General features: G+C 38.7%; 1 protein-coding gene across 2 annotated transcripts in view; it reads right to left on the minus strand.

Moving 5' to 3' along the window:
- The window catches only part of RHOJ (ras homolog family member J), a 61,571-nt gene extending 40,338 nt beyond the window's left edge, over positions 1-21,233 (minus strand). The window contains exon 1 of one of the 2 annotated variants that reach the window (XR_015741191.1): positions 20,528-21,232. Coding sequence is in view for 1 of the 2 variants with exons in the window: in XM_026698635.2 (XP_026554420.1) it covers positions 20,528-20,696 (169 nt within the window). In the remaining variant the exon portion in view is untranslated. Of the gene's footprint in view, positions 1-20,527 lie in introns of both variants that reach the window. The other variant, XM_026698635.2, reaches the window with a different exon arrangement.
- Positions 21,234-22,995: the final 1,762 nt, after the last annotated feature.

The following is a 22,995-nucleotide window of genomic DNA, read 5'->3' on the forward strand; positions in this document are numbered from 1 at the left end:
TGTGTTTGTTTGAGATTTTCTTGCTGGTAACAGGATTGGGTCAGAACAGGGTGCTTAGATCTGGCCTGCACGGCTGTCCTGGAAACAATGAAGGACTGGTCTGAGGTGCCTCTGCCAATGGAAATAGAACCTGGGAGGGTCACAGGAGCTCCATTTTCAGAGGTTTGCAGGAAGCGGTCACAGCTGAAAATGGAGCTTGTGAGCCCATTTTCTCTGGCAGAGTGCTCGGGCCACCACAGGTGCCCCCAATATGAGTGATGTCAAGCTAGCCATGCCCAGCCATGTGCACTCCACCCCCCTGAGGCCAAACACAACCCTATTGTGGCCCTCAATGAAATCAAGTTTGACACCCCTGTCGTATAGTGTGCCTTTTTAAAAATTGTGATGCTTCCAAAATGAATAAACAACTGCATTCTATAGGGTTCTCCCAGGTATCTGCACATTGAGCAGGATATTTGAAAAGGGGCAGTGCTTGTGTATCACACACAATTGAGAGCCTTAAATGGACATGGATTACATGCATTGCTGTGAATCTACTAGTAGGTGTCCAGATGTAATAAGGGAAAGAAAAACAGTACACTTTTGCAAGAACTATGAAGAGGAAGACCCAACTCTGAGAATCAGCCCTCATTGTGTCTTCAGAAATGCTGATAAGTATGGAAATGGTGATACACCAGGAAACAATTAAATGTAAGGAAAGCCTAATCAAGGGTAAATTAATCATTTGATCAATAAAGTTATTATGTTCTACGGCCTGAAACTTAGAAGTTTTTGGTTCACAGTAGAACAGAGAAGAAACAATGTCAGTACATTGTCTGTTATTTGGTCCTATGTTTCAGATTCCTATAACCTGACTATCAACCTTTAATGCATCATTTTTGCAGCCTGGCTATTTTATTTCACTTATCATCTGGTGTTTTTTTTTTTAACTTGAACCTTAACTGGCAGAGACTTGCAATCACTTTAGGCAGATAACAGCACCATATGCTACCATACAATGTTATGGATGCCAAAATATAATTTAAAAAATTAACCCCACTGTTAGGAATATAAGTCACCTTATATATTTGGATTAGAAATATATAAACCAGGATAGACATTTTAATACTATCTCTTTAAGAGCATGCTAAAAACTGCAATTGGGTATGGTTACTCAAATGGCCATAAGAAGGAGCCAGAAACCTGGGTTGTTTTAGTCTTAGTCTGAGTCTCAGAAGAGAGTGTGAGTGTATCTCTGTTTCCTTCTGTTGGAAAGTATTGCCGTTCCTCCATTTTTCCTAATTGACTGCTATTTCTGGATTTGATGTAAGTTTGTTACTGAACTGTTTTTGAAACTGGAATTTGTTATTGGATTATCCCTGGATTGAAAAACTGACTGATTTACCTATGAATGACTTTGGACTGCTTATTTTGAACTTTGCTTAAACTTTCTGGAAGTAAACACCTACATTTACTGTACAGTATATCTGTGTACTGTGTGTGTATTATTCAAATACTACTCTTTATATGTCTCCCTGTATGCACTCATTCTCCTAAAGGGGAATTACCTCAACACCCCCCTTCCTTAGAATCTAAGTCCTGGTTGTTTCTTGTGTAGTTTGGATTCTTGTGCTCAGCCTTCAATTAACAGATTAACAGAGTTGGAAGGGACCTTGTAAGTCAATCTAGTCCAACCCCCCACCCAAGCAGGAGATGCTACACCATTTCTGACAAATGGCAGTCCAATCTCTTCTTGAAAGTCTCAAGTGACTACGCTTCCACAACTTCCGAGGGCAAGCTGTTCCATTGGTTGATTGTTCTCACTGTCAGAAAGTTTCTCCTTATTTCCAGGTTAAATCTCTCCTTGATCAGTTTCAATCCATTATTCCTTGTCTGGCCTTAAGGAGCCTTGGAAAATAGCTTGACCACTTCCTCAAATATTGGAACACTGCCAATGATGTGGCAACTTATTTAAAACATCATGCTTTGAGTTTTTGCAACCCTAGCATCCAGATACAAAGTGTTTTAACACTCCAATGGATTTATTTCAGGATACTGTATAGCTAATACAACATGGCTCTGCATCTTCCCTGCAATCAGGAAATGTCTGAACAGTGCTATGATTTTTCTGTCCTTACAACCCAGCCAGCCATATGGCCTTTCCGCATTTGCATAGAATGCTGGCATATTCCCTACCTTAGATTGAGTTTGTTCCTGGCCAATCAATATGAGTGTAATTAGCAATAATCTTTGGGTTAGTCTTTTTTTATTATTGCTGAAGTCTTTTAGAGAACCCTGTTGAAGGAACACAGTTGGCCAAGAACCAGTTTTATTGGCTCTGCAGAGTCACGTAAAATACAATGCGCTTACGTTGGTGCTGAACTTTACAGAATGTTCTTTTTGCTGGAGCCAAGTAAAAGGCCCTTTAGAAAATGGCTCTGTTGTGATCTGGTTTTTCACGCTTAGTACAAACACCAGTATTGTCCTTGCTACACAAAGCCTGCTTGGATATGCAGTACTGCAGTGTACATTAGAGGTTCATTGGATTGCCATCTGACTATTTTTATGATCAGATTTCACATTAGGTGACAGTCAAGGACTTAGTTCAAAGACAGGGACACATTTGCATTACATTTAATGCAAATTAATCACACTTTGAAAATGATGGATCAAATTGTATGCAATACAGAAAAGTATACAGAAACACCTATATGTGAGTGAAAAGTAAGACACTGAATGCATGGTAAAATAGTTGGATAATTGTTTCATGAGTCACTAGAGAGGTGACCTTAGAATTCCAGGGCCTAAATGTCAGACTTGAATGAATCTATCCATTTCGCTTTCTACAATTTGTCTATTTTCTGCTGCAGAAATTTTTCCTTTCCCCCTTTCCCCATTAATTTATGAGTAGGAGGGAGGAAACTCCATTAAAAATCCACACAATTTCTCTATTGTGTTTATGTCTTTCCAGAGTTGTGTTTTAAGACAGTTGATTCATACAATTTTAAGTAAATAAATACAGTATGCAAATAAACACATGGATTTCTACTTTTTACAGGGTTTTTTTTTGTAATATTATTTGCACACAATTTTTCTTAAATATACACACATTTTGTGTGCAGTTTCTCATCCTGCAGTCCTAAAGGAGCAGTCCATTTTATTGCAGAAGCCAATTCTTTCTCCTCTTTGGGATTATAGCTTTTAGAATGCCCAGCCAGCAGGACCATTGGCAGTGGTGACTTTACTTTGGGAATCCATCTCAAAGCTTCTGGAAGGCTCCAGAAAAGGCATACAGTAAACACTTTATATATGAGAAAAACCCCAGGTTTAATCTAAATAATCAACCAATGGAATAGTTTGCCCTCGGAAGTTGTGGGAGCACTATCACTTGAGACTTTCAAGAAGAGATTGGACTCCCATCTGTCAGAAATGGTGTAGAGTCTCCTGCTTGGGCAGGGAATTGGACTAGATGACCTACAAGGTCCCTTATCTGTTTAATCTGTTTAATCACTGGATTAAAACGGATGAATCAAGACTGGACCACAGGATAAAAGGTCAGTTCCTAAATAAATTCCATAACTCCCCAGGTTTCCTTATATCCATAATGACGAGCACAATGGCTTTCAGATGAAGGCCTTGCAGGAGACCCATGAAATCCTTGAAGCATCTTTGTAAGACTGTTCGCATTTTATTCTTTGTACAGTGAGAAGGAAGAAGCTCTCAGTGGAGTTCCCTTAAAAGATGCAATAGCTTCTTTTGAAGAGTGGCAACAAATGCTACCTTCAGGCTTCACCTGTAGAGAAAATGGCTCTCTATTGCAGTAAAAACCCTGAAGCAGTGCAAAACAGCAGGTTTTCTTGTGCCTAAAGAAGCACCTTCTGCCAGGCTGCAAAAATCAAGACGGACATGTAAAATTACTTCTAAGCCATTTCTTTTACAGACAGAAATCTTGCCAACCTAAAGCAACCACTTGCATCATTAAAGATGAACTCTGAGAAGTTCTAGAGAGGAGTATTTTTGCTCTTTTTTTTTTTTTGCCCAAACTGTCTAAACTTTGCTGTCTCTTGATCTTCTGGAATGCCCACACCCCGTCCTGGGAATCCAGACTATATTCTACCACATCTTCAACAGTATAATAAACAATACAAAAAGTATGGTAATGAAATTGACAGGTCTTGCTGAGATGGGTAAACTGACTCTTTTAATTAGAGAAAAGACAATATCTTCATTTATTGGTGACTTCTCTCTTTGCATTTCCTCAGGAATTCCTTGATAGGTACAGATATACTGTAGCACATTTCTTTTGTAAATCCAAAGTAAGAAAATTGTCCAAGTCACTTTTCTGAGTTAATTTATTTTTCTGGTTTATTTGTGTAAGCTTTTAATTATTAACATCTCAGCCAGTACCATTTGTTGGTCTTGTACAACTTTTCAATATCATTCTAATTTCCTGTCAGTTTCAAATCCATATACAAAACAGTTTGATTTTCAACTATATTCTCTTCTATCCTTTTAGGCCCATTTTTATTGTATCAGTCAGTTAAAAAATAAGTTCTGAGTGCATTGTTGCCAAATATTCCTAAATTCTTCCAGAGTTAAAATATTTTTCTCCATTCCATATTAGTGGGAATTCTCCTTTAATTAAAATCTTTCTGGTTCCCTCTAGTAACAAACCTTCCAAGATCTCCTCTTATTATGTTTTTCTCTTATCCAGGACATTTCCCAGGAAGACATTTTGTACACTTCTTACACAAGTTCATATCTTTATATATTTTAATAAGATTTTAAACAAACAACAAGAAATCTTCTTATAACCTTTTTGGAGTCTTGTTCCCAGTCTATCGGGCTGCTTAGTTTGATTAAAATCTTTCCAAAATCAATATTCTAATTGCACTTTCACTGCTTCTTTACCATTTTTTTTAAAAAAAGTTTTCCTTAAGTTTTAAACTTACATAAATCTTCTTTCATGATGGATTAGAAGTCAACCAGTATAATAAAACTTGTCCTTCTGGAAATTCCTAATACCAAAAAAAGCTATTTTTAAGCCATTTCCAAAAACAGTGCTTGAGAGAGGAAGTGAGCAAACCTACTGTCTTTGTGAAAATTACGGCTTGAACAAATCTTTCTCTCCTGACATCCAGGTATTAAAACTTTTAAATAAAATTATAAGAAAAAAATGATACCAAGACATAATATGGAAAGAAGAGAAGGAGATGAGGCAGCTGCCATGAATATATACTATTGAAATTATATTTAATCCTCCCATCTACCCATTTAAGTTGATTTGAAAAATTATACCGTGTTTCTTTCCACAACTACAAAATTGGAAATACGAGCATAGATAAATCTCCTATGTAAGGAACCCTTTTCTCTTTCCCTCTCCCAACTCCATACAGTCTTGTGTTGTTGTTTTGTACCTGCACTCTGCTCCATTCTGATTAAATGCAGTACTGAAGCGTGTTAGACGAAGTGCAGCCATGCTATGTTCATTTGGTTTCTCTAATGAAAGCACCTCTTTAGGCAACAGCAGAAGTGGTATTCAGCAGGTTCTGACCAGTTCTGGAGAACCGGTAGCAGAAATTTTGAGTAGTTTGGAGAACTGGCAAATACTACCTCTGACTGGACCCACCCCCATCTATTCTCTGCCTCCTGAGTCCCAGCTGATCGGCCGGGTCTTCTTTTGTTGCTCTGCCCAGGAGAACAGAGCTGGAAAGCTGGTTAGTGGGGTGGGGAGGGAATGGGGATATCCTTCCCCTGGAGTGGGGTGGGAATGGAGATTTTACAGTATCTTTCCCCTGCCACACCCACCAAGCCATGCCCACAGAACCAGTAGTAAATTTTTTTGAATCCCAACAGGTAATGCAGGTTTAAATGCTGTTGCTCCTGGCAATTACTTTTCCACCTTTTACTTATAAAAGGGACAACTGTATGTAGTTTCTGTATTGACCCATTGAAGCAGAATCAAGGATCAAGGTTGTCCCATGTTATCTTGCTTCTTGAAGAAAAGGTCAAGATGGCACCTATTAGGCACCGAAAACCAAGAAAGACATGCTGAGTTATTTCAGAGCAGTTCCCGTTATTGTTCCTCACGTACAGACAGGAATCTTGCCAAGCCACTTTCATCATTAAAGATATATTCCGAGAACTCCCAGGGAGGATCAGTCTTGATCCTCTTCCCCCCAGCCAAACTATCTAAACTTCATACTCGCTTGCTCTTCTGGAAAGCTGTCCTTTCTGCCTTGAGGTTTAGACTACATTCTACCACATTACCTCTCCCATTATTGACAGCAGCTGAATCTTCTTTAAAGACTTGGAAACAGGACTGCATCCTCTACTTCATAGTCCGCTTACTAAAAAAAGCACATGTCAGGCCTTTTGTACAGACAGTTCTGGCTTCCATCATCTTACCTGAAAGAGTAACTTTCAGAGTTACCCTGACTAATAACAGTGCTGACCTTCTATAGAACGAGATTCATCGGAATCAGATCTGTCCTCAAAAAAAATATCTTTTGTAGATAAAAATTCATAGGCAAGGAATCGTACCACTGGTTTTGAAAATCTTGGTAATTGCACCAGGTTTGAAGTCAGCATTCCCTTGCTTAAGTAATTGTGAAGCACAAAGATGGCTGCCACTTTCAGATTCAACTTGTATGTTTCAACATTTACTATGTAAATGTTATTGTGAAGAGAAAGGTTTTGGATTAAATGGCTTTTGGACCAGATTCAGGAGTTTTATGTTCTTTTGCTCAGTGAACAATACAGCACTTAATAACGACAGAATAGTAACTGTTATGGAAAAACAATGCTCAAAACATCTTTTTCTACTCTATCTCCTCTTATGCAGGAAATCAGCTCCCAGCATGACCATGAATCAGCACAATCATTATTGAGAATTCTGGAAATTGTCCTTACAGTTGGAAGGTAGAATTTAGAGAATTGTTCACATGTATGAAAAGTCAACTCCATAGAACAACTGCATCTTATGTTCAGAGTTGTGCTGCAGCCTGAAAAAAGATGGGCTGCTTTTAATGAATAGCAAAACAGTGCTATGCTTGCACTTGGGTGAAGTCCAAAGCACTTCTTCAGAATTATTTTAAAGCATACACAACTAAAAATAGCATTCAAGCTCAGCTCTTACTTGCTGTTGATAATGCATCAAAGTCCCCTTATTCTTTCATTCCTAAGATGGGGTTTTATAGATGTATGGCAACATTCAGAATTTCCAGCCACATTAAGTCTTAATTGGCCAAGAATTCTGGAACCTAATAGTCCTAGTCTCTAGAGTTTTATGGTAATGCTGTATACCCATGAAAGAGACCCAAAACAAGATAGATCGATGATATCAGCAAGTATTATGGGCTCAATTGGCAGAAGAAAGCTCAGGACCGTATTGGTTGGAAACATGTAGAAGAGGTCTTTACTCTGCAGTGGATAGACAGTGAGTCAAATGATAATGGTGGCTGTATACCCAAGAAAAAAAACATCTTCTGCTTGAAATGAATCTTGCTTGTCTTGCCACTGGGCAAGAGAAAATATGCCACTCATCAATCATGCATGCCACCCCATAAACTACAGGATTTAAATCTTAATCTTTCTCTTTTAATATAATTTGCAGAAAAATTAATAACTAGTGGTGTCCTTAAAGTCTCTTGAAAGTATCGCTGTAAGCAAGATGTTTCTTTTTCTTCTTGATGAATTAATTATTGGGTATCATAAATATTATCACTCTAGTGTTCTTAGAGGTTAACAGCATTTTCCAGAGAAATGCCTTATGGAAATTATCCACATTATTTATTTCTGCATCTGTCTTGCCTGACTTAATTATGATAACACTTTTGCCAGGGCTTTAAGAATCTGATTTAGAGTTTATTGTACAAAAGTTTCTTTTGTTCAATGATTTGACTTCGTAAAACAACTGTTGGTTCAATTGCTTAGACAATTGGGAGAAGTGGTGTTGGTATAATACATTTATTTATGTATATTTTAGTCCATCACAAATGGATCAATAATTTGCAACAAAACATCTATACTTAAATAAATAATTGAAACTTAAAATCCCAGGTAATATTTAAAACTTGTACAAGAAGTATATGATTGCTCTTACATTTTGGACTAATGGAAGCTTCTGAATGATCTTCGGAAGCAGGATTGTGTAGATATTGTGGTACTTCAGACAACTGGTGGTAAGGATCTGAGTCATTATTGTCAGATACTTCTCTTCCAGCTAAGTTGGCAACTGACATACCAGCTTAAATTGGGCAAAAACCTTCTTAGCCAGAGCCTATCTTTGCCCATCCAGCAAAAGCTGTAAATCCAGGACTTCAGCCTATGTCAGGGGTGTCAAACTGGATTTCTTGGAGGGTTGGATCAGCATTGTAGTTGTCCTCCATGGAGGCGGAGAGATGGGAGGATGCCTTCCTGCAGCACCCTGCTGGCCAAAATGGGGCACGGGGAGGCCACGGGTGCCCACCGCACCCCATTTTTGCTAACGACACTGCGGGCTGGTCCTTTGCTATTTCCAGGCCAGTCCCACGGGCCAGATCTAAGCACCCTGCAGGCTAGATCCTTGAGTTTGACACTTCTGGCCTATCTCATCCCAACCATCCCTTGCTGCATCCAGACACTGGATCAAGCCACTGGTACCATCTCCAGTGCTGACCAGTAGGATATCGTCAGCATATTGTTGATATCAAATCATCAAACAATCTCTCCCAATGGCTTAACAGAAGGAGAAAAAGCACAGGACCTTATGGTACCTTACAAAGGAGAAATTGCTTTGCTGTTTATATTCCCCCATCATCACTGATTAGAACCAGGAAGGAAGGAAAAGAACCGCTGCAATTAAATATTTAATTACCCTGAGGGTAAGGTATATGGTATATAGAGTACTTAATGATGCTAGTATCTTTTAAGTTTTTGATACTCAGTATTTTACTTCTGCATCCCCTGCGCATGCGTTGGGTAATGATGTTTTTTTTAATCATTCTGAGCTAGGATTGGAAATGACAAAACTTAAAATAAAATACTGTATATCTGGAGGACACCAGATTGGGGAATGTTGTACTCAGTGCGGTTATGAATGGTGAATGTACTAAATGAATATTTTAATAATGAAGATTAATGGGATAAAATTAAAGGAAAAAATGCCCAGACTACTCAAAATCCCTGGAAATCATGGATAACTTAAGAGCATCAAACAAAGCCTACTGCCATGGCACTTCTTCTAATATGTTAGTGGCACTTGCAGAAAGTAGTTTCACAAAGGTCTGTTTTGTAGAATGACCCAAAGCAAAAACTCACTTACTTGTCTCACTCAATAGCTCACCATTTGTGAATTATCACTCAATAACACCCAATACCATATATAAATGTGTGAATTGTTGCCATAAATAGTTTATGATTAAATTGATTATAAGTCATATAAAAAAATTCTAAAGTTGACATGCATGTGAAAACCTCAACCTTGTCTAACAGATTTTTGCATTCTAATAATCTGTCAGTTTGCCAGATGAATATTTTTTTTCAAAAAAAGGAAGAGGGAGGTGAGATAATCCTCTTGTAAATGTTTCATGAGGGAACAAACCCAGAAGGCTTATGGAGGTTTCAACTACTGAGGTTGAACTATGAAAAAAAAGAGAAGCCGGAGCTAATTGCCCATCATGCATTTCTGGTTTTGCCCTGCCCTACATGGCATTTCAAATGTCTCTCCCTCCCCCCTCTGTGTGTGTGTGTGTGTGTGTGTGTGTGTGTGTGTGCCTGTCTTTGTGTATAGGGAGTGGGTTGAGGGGTTGTTTTTAGCAAAGGGTTCTCTGCCTGGTTGCTGGGTGAGTATGGCCATGGTGGGCATGGCCTAGTCGATCTCCTGCACCAGGGCAGGGGGAAGGCATTTTTGCCCTCCCTGGGCTCCAAAGGTTTTCTTTGAGCCTCCAGGAGGGCGAAAATGGCCTCCCTGAGCTCCAGAGGCTCTCTGGAAGCCAGAAACAGGCCCATTTATGGCTTTCTTGAACTTTTGGGAGGTCCATTTTTCACCTCCCTGAGCCTTCGCGCATGCCCTGCACTTTCCTGAATCCAAAACGGGCCGTGTGGGGACTCCTAGAAGTGGAGGGGAGGGGTGGGCGGGGCCAGCCAGGAATGGGATTTGTGGGTTATCTGAACTGCACAGAATCTTAGTTAGGGGCTCTCCCAAACCCCTGCAAACCCCCAGCAGCCCACCCCTGGTGGTTTGGAATATAGGAATGGCTAGCCAAGCAGCAACTCCTTTGCCTTCTTGCTGCTTGTTTTTAGCAGTCTCATGTACACTATTTTTTTTTTTTTTGCTCAAATGCAAGGATTGTTAATAAAAGTGTTACTCCCAGTTCTGGAAACCTGGAGTTTATTTCCTAAACTTAACCCCTTTTTGCCTCCTACTAATTTCCCCTGCCGGGAGATCCTATGGAGACTTGCATGCTTTTATAAACACCCACATGAGTAACAAGGGCGATTTCAGTGTCAAAATATTTTTCTGGGTGATATTTTTATTACATTCTTTAAAGGACAAACATTTCTAAGGCTGTATTAATATACACAGATTGTCTGGCCTTGTGATCCAAGCCCATCATTCTGAGAGTTTGTTCCATGACTGCTGCACTGATTTGTCAGAGACTTGAATAAAAAAAACACCACATGATCTTGCCATCTTTTGAATTGAGTTTGGAAGATTAAACAGTCTCAACTATTTTTCTCTGGCACCTTGGCAGCCCAGTAGTATTTTCTTCAGTCCCTCTGCACCAGTCATTAATAACTTTCCCCATCCTGCTAGTCTTTCCTCCCAGATAGAATGGATGCATAAACTATTTTACCCAGACGCTAAATTCATGTAGTGGGTAATATAAACCTCTTTGCAACTGAAAGAGCAGGTGTACCTGTCAATGGTCTCAAATACTGATCCAGCCTTATCCTCTTTTTCAATTTTCGATGAGACTTTTGATTCTTCTTTAAAAAATGTAGCATGGATAGCTTTAGTGTATTGATCTGTTTTTCATCACTTTTTAAATTAAAAACGTGTCTTGCTTGATCATAGCAGGATAACCATGGCACACACCTTGGCACCTAGCTAGCTTCAGGTGGAAACCTGAATAATTCTTTTTCCCAGTGTGTGATTCCAGTTAAAAAAAATCATTTATTTGAATGAAAAATACAGAATGGGTTCTACAATTCTATCCCCTCAAATTTGTGGTTTCCTCCCTTTTCCTGAGATTTGAAGTCTTTTCATTACCCTCTTAAGTGACAGAAAATGCTTCTTGTTGATCTCTTGCTTTCCCACACACTAAAACTCTTTCGGGTGTTACTTTGGTGTCTTTAACTTCCCAAATCACTCTTTAGATAGTTAGGAAAGATGTAATTATATCTTCAGAAATGTGTACAGTTTTTAAACTAATGGTATGGGTATTAGATGTTAACATGACGCTCATTGCTCTCTGTAAAGCTGCTAATTTAAAATAAATCACCGATTAAAACAAAATAGTTCTTCACGGAGAGTTGAAACATTGAAATAAAAGGGTTGGAATGATCTGAACTAATTGCTGTTTCTAGATGTAACCTATGTACTATTTGTATCAAACTATATATTTTAGCATGTGATGGCCACAGGCTTCTGTTCACTTTATATATATATATATTTGTTTTCTGAGGTTCTCGCGGTATTTGTATGTGGATCTTTGGTTGTTCGGGTTTTCTCCGCGTAAGATTGAAGTATCTAGGCAACGTTTCGATGAAGTCTCATTCATCATCTTCAGGCTTCTGTCTCCGGCTCTGTGCTTCTCAGAGTAATGTGAGATTGCAGCTGCTTCCTCCTTTTAACTGCCAGTGGGGGTGGGACTTGATTGGGTGGGGGCTTGGCTGTGTTCTGATTGGGTGGGGGTGTGTTCTGATTGGTAGGGGGTTTGGCTGTGTTCTGATTGGTTGGGGGGTTAGCCGTGTTCTGATTGGTTGGAGGCGTGTTCTGTTCAGGTGGGGGCTTGGTTGTGCTCAGGTTAGTCTTAGTTGCTGGGGGATTTGAGCTGGTGAGTTGTGATCTTGCTGTTTGGCTTCGAGTTCGTGGTTCTTCTGCATCTTTATAGTGGGTGTCGGTTTGCTTCATGTATGGCTCGGAGGGGTTTGAAGTGGGTAGTGATGCAGCTGCAGTGCAGCTTCTGGTCCATGGTCGTGTCTCATCTTCTGAGTGGGTGGGAGTCTGTTTTCTACGTGGAAGTGTGGTGGTGGCATCTTGTGTGGCTCTCATGGGTGTGGGTCTGGTGTCCTTCTTCATGTTAGGTACTGCCTGTTCATGAGGGCGGGTTTCCAAATGGCTGGAAGGCGGGAGGTGTCATCTCGTTTGTTCATGCTGTGTGGGCGTTTTCTATCTCTATGGCTTCTCTGATTATTCTGCTGTTGAAGTGTTCGGTTTTGGCGATAGTTCTGGTATTTTTAAAATCAATTTCATGTCCTGTGGCTTTGAGGTGTTGGACCAGGGAAGAGGTCGTTTCTTCTTTTTGATTGAGTTCTTATGTTCTTCAATGCGTGCACTTATTCTTCTGTTAGTTTGTCCAATGTATGTGGTAGGGCAGGCAGTGCAGGGGATTTCGTATACTCCTTGGTTTTCTAATTCGATTTTGTCTTTGGGGTTTCTTAGGATGGTGGATATTTTTCTGTTTGTGCAGAATGCTGTTTTGATGTTGTGTTTTGGAGGATCTTGCTAATTTTGTCTGTAGTGCCTTTTATATATGGGAGGAGGGCTTTGCCGTTTTCTTGTTCTCTGTCTTGGATTTTGGTTGGGGTTTCTTTTTGGATTAGGTGGGTAATCTTCTTTCTTTGGAATCCATTGGCTGCAAGTACGTTGGTGAGAGTGTGTAGTTCGGTTTTTTGGTGTTGTTCATCGGCTAAGCATTTTGTTCTGGAGATGAGTGTCTTGGCTACGGAATTGATCTGTGCTGGGTGGTGGTGTGAGAGTGCATGTAGATAGTGGTTAGTATGTGTTTTCTTCTGGTAGATGGTGTGTCCTAGGGAGCCATTGGATCTTTTGTATACCAAGACATCTAGGAAGGAAGTTGGTTGTTGGCTTCTGTTTCCATGGTGAATTGTATTTTGGGGTGTAGGCTGTTGAGGTGTGTGAGGAAGTTGTTCAGTTTTTCTTTCCCATGTGGCCAGATTATGAAGGTGTCATCTACGTATCTGAGCCAGAGTTTGGTTTGTGGTTGTATTTTTCTAGAGCTTGTGTTTCAAAGTGTTCCATGTAGAGGTTTGCGATGACAGGTGAGAGGGGTGATCCCATGGGTGCTCCTTCTATTTGTTTGTATTTTTGTCCATTGTAGGTGAAGTATGTATTGGATAGGCAGTGGTTGGTTAGATCTAGGATGTGCTTGGGGGGGGTTGTATTTGTTTTGGATGGCTGTCAAGGCTTCTTTTATTGGCACTTGGGTGAAGAGGGATATGACATCGAAGCTTACTAGTAGGTCGCTAGGTTGTAAGTTTTGTTTCTTTATGATCTCGATGAATTGGAATGAGTTTCTTACGTGTGAGTTGATGGATTCTGCATAAGGTTGTAGTTGTTTGGCGAGAAATTTGGCTAGGTTTTGTAGAGGTGAGCCTATGGAGCTGACTATTGGTCTGAGTGGGGTTCCTTCTTTGTGTATTTTGGGGAGACCATAAAGCTTGGGGCATCTGGATGATTTTTTCTCTGGGTATGATTCGTTGCTGGATTTCTTCACTGATGGGGAGGTTTTTATTTTGGATTTGGTAGTTTTTTCTAGGTAGGTGGTGGGGTCTGTCTTTAGGGGTTTGTATGCGGGGTCTTGGAGTAGGTTGGTTAACTTGGTTTGGTAGTCAGATGTGTTCATAACCACTGTCGCGTTGCCTTTGTCTGCTGGTAGGATTATTATGCTGGTGTCTTCTTTCAGGTTAAGTAGTGCAGTTTGTTCTTCTTTGGATAAGTTGCTTTTGGGTGGTTTGCTAGTGCAGAGGATGTTGGTGATTTCAAGTCTGATTTTGTTAGCATCATCAGGGTTGGTTTTGGTCAGGCTGGTTTCAACTCCACATATGATGGTTTCTGTGGGGATGTGTTTGGGGGCGACAGCAAAGTTGAATCCTTTTGAAAGGACCTTGGTTTCAGCTTCAGTGAGGATCTTGTCTGAGATGTTGTGCACTGTTTGTTTCATGTGTGGCTGTGGGGGGAGGAGTTGGTTTCTGGCGTTGTTGTAGTTTCTTGAGTTTGTTGGTGTGTGTGTTTGTCTTGAGGGAGGTCTGTGTTTGGCTCTCCAGACAGCAAGTTGTTTGGATTTGTCCCAAAGTAGGGGGTGAATCTTGTTGCTGAGTTTCAGGTGGAGTGTGAGGAGATCTTTGTTGATTTGGTCTAGGAGAAACCTTTTTGTGTGAAGTTCATTTCTGATTAGGGCTAATTCTGTTCTTTTTAGGATGCGTTTGGTGGCTGCTGTGTTGGTGTGGAATTTCAGTTGGAAGCTTGTGGGAATTAAATTTTGATCTCGGCAGTTGCATAGGAATGCAAGGTCACATAAAATGGAAGCTCTTTGGACTTCAAGTTTTTCATAAGTCCTGATCAGATGGTGGGTTTCCTCCCCGTAGAGGTGTAATATTTGTTTTCTGAGGTTCTGAACAAATGAGATGACACCTCCCGCCTCCCAGCCATTTGGAAACCCACCCTCATGAACAGACGAATACCTGCAACCTCACCACTGCCCATTCCAAACCCCTCCGAGCCATACATGAAGCAAGCCGACACCAACTATGGAGATGCAGCGCGACCTCGAACTCGAAGCCGGGCAGCAAGAAATCCAGCCAATCAGAACACGGCCAACCCCCAACCAATCAAAAACAGCCAGGCCCCCACCAATGAGAAGACACCCCCACCCAATCAGAACACAGCCAAGCCCCCACCATCAAATCCCACCCCACTGACAGTTAGAAAGGAAAGCAGCTGCAATCTCACATCACTCTGAAAGCACAGAGCCAAAGACAGAAGCCTGATGATGATGAATGAGACTTCATCGAAACGTTGCCTAGATACTTTGAATCTTACGCGGGAGAAAACCCGAACCAAAGATCAATACAAATACCGAACTCAGAAAACAAATATATATATATATATATATATATATATATATATATATATATATATATATATATATATATTCTTAACTTTTCGCGAGTACTTACATGTATGGTATTCAGCTTTGTTCAGGTATTTTCCCACGTCATTATAGTTGTGCTTTTAAAGTTGTAGCAACGTTTGGCAGAATCTCATCTGCCATCATCAGGCTTCTGTGAACTGTGAACCCAGAAGCCTGATGATGGCAGATGAGATTCTGCCGAAACGTTGCTACAACTTTAAACTTAAGAAACTTAAGAAAACAAATTATATGTATATGTATATGTATATATATTAGTGTGATTACTGAATATCTGATTAGTAAAATTAGTGATTTAGTGAATTTAATTGACCAGTGTTTAGTGATTAATGTAATTAATTAGGCTGTTTGTTGCTTAGCAAAATTATTTGATTAGAGTGATTTGAATAATTGATTGATTTTTAGTAATAAGTAACCTTACTTTTGATTTTTCTTTAACATATCAATTAACATTTATTAATTACCAACATTCATTAAGTAACTGTCTACCTATCACATTAACTAGCTATTGTAATTGTTTAGTGTACTGTTGCCATTGACCATGCCAGCCAAAAACTCCAAACCAAAACAAAGAAAAAATATCTCTACCAATGAGTCCCAGACTCCTGCACATGTTTCAGATGTCTTGAAACCATCAAAGAAAGTGAAATTTACTCAAATGCCGCCTATGCGACAATCAAGCCCATCCTGCCTGCTTAAATGCAAACAAAAGCCTAGCTGATATGGTTAAAAACTCAGATACATTCTTTTATCTATGTCCATCATGTTCTTCTAAGCTAAACAAACTGAGTACCCTGCCTGACAGAGTTGAAAGCACAGAATCACTCATTCACTCAATAGAAGAACGCTTAGCAACACATTTTGAAACAACTATATAAGCAAGCCTAATCTCTCTTGAAAAAAAAGTACAGCACAGATAAGTGAGTACTTATAAGTGGATTTTTTGGAAAACAGTTTCATTTTTTATTAATAATATACTCTCTTTTACCCATTTTAATATATCCACTTCAGTTTTTTAAAAAAATGTGAACTGTGGTCACAAAACCTCCCATTTAAAACAGGAATCTAAAACTGTCTTTGAAAGGTGGATTTTCAGCTTCTACGTGAACACTTCAAATGAAAGAGAGTCTATAACCTTTCTAAAAAAACCCACACTTATCACTGAGAAGAATTTGTTGATGCATTTCTGTAAATTAAATCTTTTATTGCATGTCTTGCACTATGGAATAATAAAAAAAGGTCTTGACCGTGTGTGTGTCATTGTTTCAGGCATTTGGAAAATACTTTTGTGCTTTCCACAATCTTCTTATCTTTAAAGCTAATCATTTTCAATTCTTTCAATCACTCTTCATATTTTTTTAGTGTCATTATTACCTTTCTTTTAAGCTGTTTATTTATCTGAATCCTTTATAAGTTTGGTGTGAGGGGCTGGATACAAACTTGAGATGGAATCTGACAAGCGTGAACTAAAAGTAAAATGATATTAAACCATACTTTTGTTGGTAAGAGCTAAAATCATATTTGCCTTTTTCATAGCCATACTACACTATTGATTCTTGTTCAGTTTGTTAACAGTTATAATTCCAAACTGTTTTTCACAAATACTGCACCCAAGCCACCCATTCCCTTCCTATGGCTGTACATTTGATCCTTGTTTCTTAAATGAAGGACTGCACAATTGTTTGCATTTAATTTCTATCATTTTTTTCTATTTCCTTACCCAGCTAAGATCATTTTGAATTCTGCCTTCTAAGGCATTGACTACCTATTATTTTGTTACGGTACTTGCAGATTTGATATTTTGCATTGTCTCTTTATCCTACGTATAAACAAAATTTTGAGAGTACCCAGACCAGTACTGATCTGTTTGATACTCAAATGTAGACATGAAATAAAAATACGTGCAACATGTTTGACATTGTCTCATTCTACTAGTAATTGCCAAAACAACAAGGAAAGTTGAGGCTTACTCCCATGGTTAATCTTGTGACAAGCAAAATGTCACATATGTTTGCTCTAGACTCACAATAGTAGATGCTGACTCATACTGGTGAATGTAAGAAGTGGACTACAACTGGTAACAAAACTTGCAAAGATTTTCACTACGAATTTCATGCTCTGAAATGATCATATATAGAAGAGCCCTACTGATCTTGGATGTATATCTGCAGTGAACTGAATGTAAAAACTGCAGAATAGATGCATATCTACCAGTGATAACTTTGAATTGATACAACTACGCCAACAGACAAAAGATTCCATGATATTGCCCCCAAAGTGCATAATTTTACTGATGACAGTATTTCTATGAGATATATAGTTCCCACGACGGACATAATTCATCTAAACTACATTATATTGTAAATTAAAAATCAAGCTGGGAACTGGAAAATGTAATTGTGTCACTTTTTCTGGACTATGGAATGCAAAAGATGGTAGTTCTTGTGAATGTGGGGTGAAATGAACCAAGAAGGATATGCCAATCTATAATTTTTAACCTGGCTAAAAGAAGCACAACTACTAATGCTCCCAGAGGGTTGGCTGAGTTTCATTTATCATCATTATCCCTTGGTAGTATTATAAAATTGGCTTTTACAGATACATGTTACTCTTTCTTTTGTGATAATGGCAATTCTTTGGTGCACCTGCTTATTTCACAGGGACATTTATAAGGAACATTTGGCTTAAGGAGCCCACAACTCTTTTTTTTACTGGTGTTAGAAGATTGTGTTGTGTTCTTCATCCTTTTTTAAGAGAGCAAAAGGTTCAGTGGTAACACCATCCTAATTGAAATATTGATACAATTTTCATTTGTATTTAATTTTCTACTTTAACTCCTTTTTTTTTTACTAATTAACATATGGTATTGGGCTTTTATTTATTAAAATATATTTACATTGCTTTATCTGGACTGCAGGATTACCCAATTTGCTTAGATTTGAATTTCTTAAATTTAATGATAGTAATGAGATTGGTTTTGGCTATATATATCTTTGTAAATAATGTGAGCAGCTGAAGAATTATTTATCCTTTTAAAGAAGTCTAATTTCTAATCACAATTGCTAATTAATAATGACCTTTGTATTCCATTTTTCTTTCAAGAAGCTCAGGGAAGTGTTCTTCCTTCCTTCCTAATCTCTCTGCATCCTTACAACAAATTTTGGGAATAGATTACACTAAAACAACTTGACTGAAGTCCCATATTATGAGAGGCTATGGTTTAATTAACCATGGTTTACTGATTAAGAACTAGTTGGTTTGGTTTGTACCATACCTTTAGCCACAAAACCCTGGCCTACAATAATGACTGAATTCTGACAATTTACTCCATCTAAGTTCCATCTGTAAACTATAGTCCAATAATTTCAGGAAAATCTCTAATTTTCTACCCCAGTTTTATTCCTTTATCTTATAGAACAACTGCCCAATTATTAAAAATGTAACCCAGAGAAAAATCAAAGTTAATGAGTTTTCTCTTCAAATCAGATTTAGTTCAAATCGTGTTGGTACCTTAGTTCCCAGCAACCTCTGAAATCTATAGAACCCACTCACCCACCTGTTATTTTTATTTTATTTCTTGTGGAAAATGATTCATACCATGAAAATCAGATCTTTTCTCCAAACTAAATTTTTAGGGGAAATCGGAACTACCTTGTCCTTATATTATGGAGATCCCTGATGTTTTATAAAGAATTGGAATCAAGAGCATTCCAGTTAGGTTGTTAGTGTTATTAGCATGTAATGTGAGCTTTGGAATAGAATCCAGCTCCCTGGTAGCGTAGGATGGATTTCCTGCCTTACAGGGGGAAAATACTCTGAAAACTTCCTCTGTTTCAAGGGTTGTTTAAAATATAAAGGGGGGGAATACTAGACCAAGCAGCAGGCAATCACAGTTGTAAGTTTCTCTACTATGGAGAAATAGTAGATAATTTTCTACTTCAGTCCAAACAGCAAGCTCTAGTTTTGCAAGCATGAGTGCATATTAATAGATATACACAAAGATTATGCAAAACTTTTAATCTTCATTCTGGATGAAACAAATAGCCATGCTTCCTTTCATTTCTCAAGAGATGACAATACTATGGCTGAGTACATTTGGTTTTATGGCCTATGTGTGTTTGTGTGTGCATGTGTGTATGTGCTTTATAATATACCAAGATCCCTAATACCAAGTAATTTAAAAATATAAATAAGTAAATAAATAAAATGATTTCATGATGCCTGAAACCAGCTGATCTTATGGAGAAGGCATTGGTCTACACCATTGCTCTGAATCAGGCAAGACACAAATGAACCTTTAGACCAGACAAAACACTAATTAGTGTGGTGGGGAGAGAGAGAGGGAGAGAGGGAGAAAGAGAGGGAGGGAGAGAGAGAAACTTTCTATCACCATGATAACCATCCTCTCAAGCTAGGCCGGAATCCTTCATGCCTTGGACAACCTTAGGCTGGCGTCATCTCTTCAAAGAGTAGAAGAGGAAAAATAATAATCATAAATGTAAAAGTTTAGAGCCAGCCAACACCATTAGATTACAGGGGTGTGATTAAAATTGTCTCACTTTCCAAATTTTATTTCTACCTCACCACAAAATAAGTAGTTCATGAGGAAAGGGATGGCCTATTCATTCATTTCATGTAGGACTTCTTTGTAGAGGGGTCTGTAGATATAAAATAGGGTCTGTAGATATAAAATATCTACAGACCCTCATATCCTGGACATAAATTGTTTCAACTTCTACCCTCAAAACGACTCTATAGGACACTGCACACCAGAACAACTTAGACACAAGAACAGTTTCCCCCCGAATGCCATCAATCTGCTAAACAACTAATTCCCGCAACGCCGTCAAATTATTTACTAAGACTGTATTACTATTATTCTTCTCATCCTTCCTAGTACCTATCACTTCCCACTTATGACTATAACCATGTTGCTTGTATCTTTACAATTTATATTGTTTTATTTGTTTCCTAGTATGTTTTGATTGCTTATTAGTAACCTATGACTATCACTAAGTGTTGTATTTTATGATTCTTGATGAATGTATTTTATTTCTTTATGTGCACTCAGAGCATATGCACCAAAGACAAATTCCTTGGATGTCCAATCACACTTGATCAATAAACATATTCTATTCTATTCTATTCTATTCTATTCTATTCTATTCTATTCTATTCTATTCTATTCTATTCTATTCTATTCTATTCTGGAGCTTTCACAATCACACCCCTTAGGAATCCTACTTCTCCATCTACTATCACTGGGTAAAGTGTACTTAGCTTTGATAGGGTCTGTGAATGTAAATGTAAATGCACATTTGTGGTGAGGAAACAGGTTAGCATTCTAACACTTCTGGTACATATAAGAAAGAGGAATGAGTTCTTCTTACCTGCATAGTGGTCAAACACTGTTGGTACATATTCTTCTGGAAATGCATCATTGGCGTAACTCATCAGCAGGCAGGTCTTCCCAACAGCTCCGTCACCAATCACCACACACTTGAGCATCTTCTTCACACTACTATCCGAGTAGCCGGGCTCTTCTTCTTTGCCACTCATGCTGGTTGTTCCTGCTTTTCTTGTTTTTCCGTCCAGCTTTTGCAAGCACACCCGTAAGACCACAGATCCCAAAGGAGAATTTCAGTCGTTAATAGCAGGCTTCTTCTTGAATGAGTTGTTGTTGTTGTTGTTTCTGTTGTTATTGCTATTGTTGTCGCATGGCAGACAATCATGAAATCATAACTTCAGTTTCTACACTTGATCTTTTCAAGCCACAGAAGATCATGTGAGGGAATAAATAGGCAAGTAGTTAGTAGTTCAAGTCAGGAAATCTTCATCTTGCATACAGAGACTCTGCTATTTCACAAGGCTTAAAAATAGCAGCAATTGGAGAAGCTGAATGTATATTCCTCTGCTCTGGTTTGGCCCGAAAAATCAGGGATTCGTGCTAAATCCATTCCATTTTTCCATTGCATTTCCAAAGAGAAACTGGAAACTGGAACAAATTCATGGAAGGCCTCTCTCTCTCTCTCTCTCTCTCTCTGTATCTTGTTCTTTTTATTTCATGCAATCCCTTTATTTTCTCCAGTTTGCTCTATGTCAGGAAATCATGGGTTTCCTGCTGAATTCCATATTAGGATCAGTGGGGCTCGTGAAGGGCTGCAAACAATAGAAGCTCTGTGTGTGTTTATGCTTTACAGGAACTTTGCCAGGATATGGAAGAAGAAAAACACTAGAGGTCTCACTGCAGACTGCAGTTCACAAGCTTCCTGCTCCAAAAGATCCATCTGGACATCATCGTCACCCTTCTCTCAGGAGCTCCCACACATAAAATCATTCTTGGTGAGATTGATATTATATTGAGTTATCCGTGGATTGACCTCTGTGAGAGTCATTGGCAACATCTGGGACAAAGTAAAAAGAGTTGTCATCATTTCTGTTTAAAAACACCTCTAGTGAACTCTTAGAATTTTCACTACTCAGACAGATTGCCCTTCCTCAAACTTCACTGTGAATTTATCTGCTCCTCAGTTGGCCACAAAAACTTATTTCTGCTTTTTCTTCTTTTCCTACCAGGAATGCTGAATGCTGTATTTATTTATTTAATTTATTTGTTTGTTTATTGACTCTGTGGTTTCTTCCCCAAACCCCCAAAACTTTAACCTTAGACTGTCTTCTATTGACCTCACCCCTTTCCTAAGAGGTCTGTAGTGGGCGTGCATAAGCGCACCAACATGCCTACCATCCCTGTCCTATTGTTTCTTTTATTTTTCTTATATGTATCCATGTATGTTTTTACTTATACCTATTATCTTGTAAGCAATTGACAAACCAAATAAATAAATAAATAAATTACAGGCATGGTTATGAAGAAAATGCTCAGCTGTCCCCTCACTGAGTAAGCAAATATGTGGCACTTTATCAGCTACTGTTTATGTTAAACAAATCTGCAGTTAAGAACCAAACTTCAAGTATTATAATATGAACTTAATACATAATGTATTTTAATTGCTTGTTTTTATCCATTCCAGGTTAAACTTCCTCTGGAGTTATGTACCTGTTGACCTATTCTAGCTAAATATGGTTAGAAAGCAAGAATGCAGCTTTCTTACTTGCACAGAGAAAGATAGAAAACGGAGGGAATAAATTAAGCTGTGTCTAAACCTTAACCTCTACACAGCGACTGTCTCCAATCTGGAACTGTCAGTGTGTTGGGCATACAACTCTCAAAATTGCATGGCAGACTAGCTGTTGGCTACCCTAGATAGAAATTTGTAAAGCTTTTGGAAGTTATTCCAATAAAGGTAATCCTCAGCATATGACTACAATTGAGATCAAAATTATCTGTTGCTAAACAAGGAGGTTAAGTGAGTTGCACCCAGGAGTTGGATTCTACCAGTTCGGAGGGTTAAATTAGAAGACTTCCAAGGTCCCTTCCAGCTCTATTCTGAACTGAATTGAATGAAAAACAGAACACTATGTAAAAGTTAAATTTCTCTTTATCAGCTCAATCAACGAACCAAAGTCAGTTTTGATGTAGACACACACACTTTGGTGTCTCCAGTTTGGACTAGGTCTCCAGTCTCCAGTCTGGACTAGCTTATAAGAATTTTTGTCAATTCTTTCGCACTGTTGTACGTTGGGGTTCCTGGCAATGACAGAATGTCTGGCCTGTATGCTTTGCATTGGTTTATATTGGCCTGTGTGCTTTGCAATGTGTTCAAAGCACACAGGCCAGAAATACCTTTTGATCCAATTGTATCATTGCCAGGAACCCCCACCTACAATATTGCTAAAGAATTGACAGAAAGGCTTGGACACCTCACAGCAGGAAGCAAATGCTCTATCATCTCCCCCC

This window comes from Pseudonaja textilis, chromosome 1, assembly GCF_049901715.1.
Source record: "Pseudonaja textilis isolate UNSWEBS1 chromosome 1, rPseTex1.2, whole genome shotgun sequence".
Taxonomy (NCBI): Eukaryota; Metazoa; Chordata; class Lepidosauria; order Squamata; family Elapidae; genus Pseudonaja; species Pseudonaja textilis.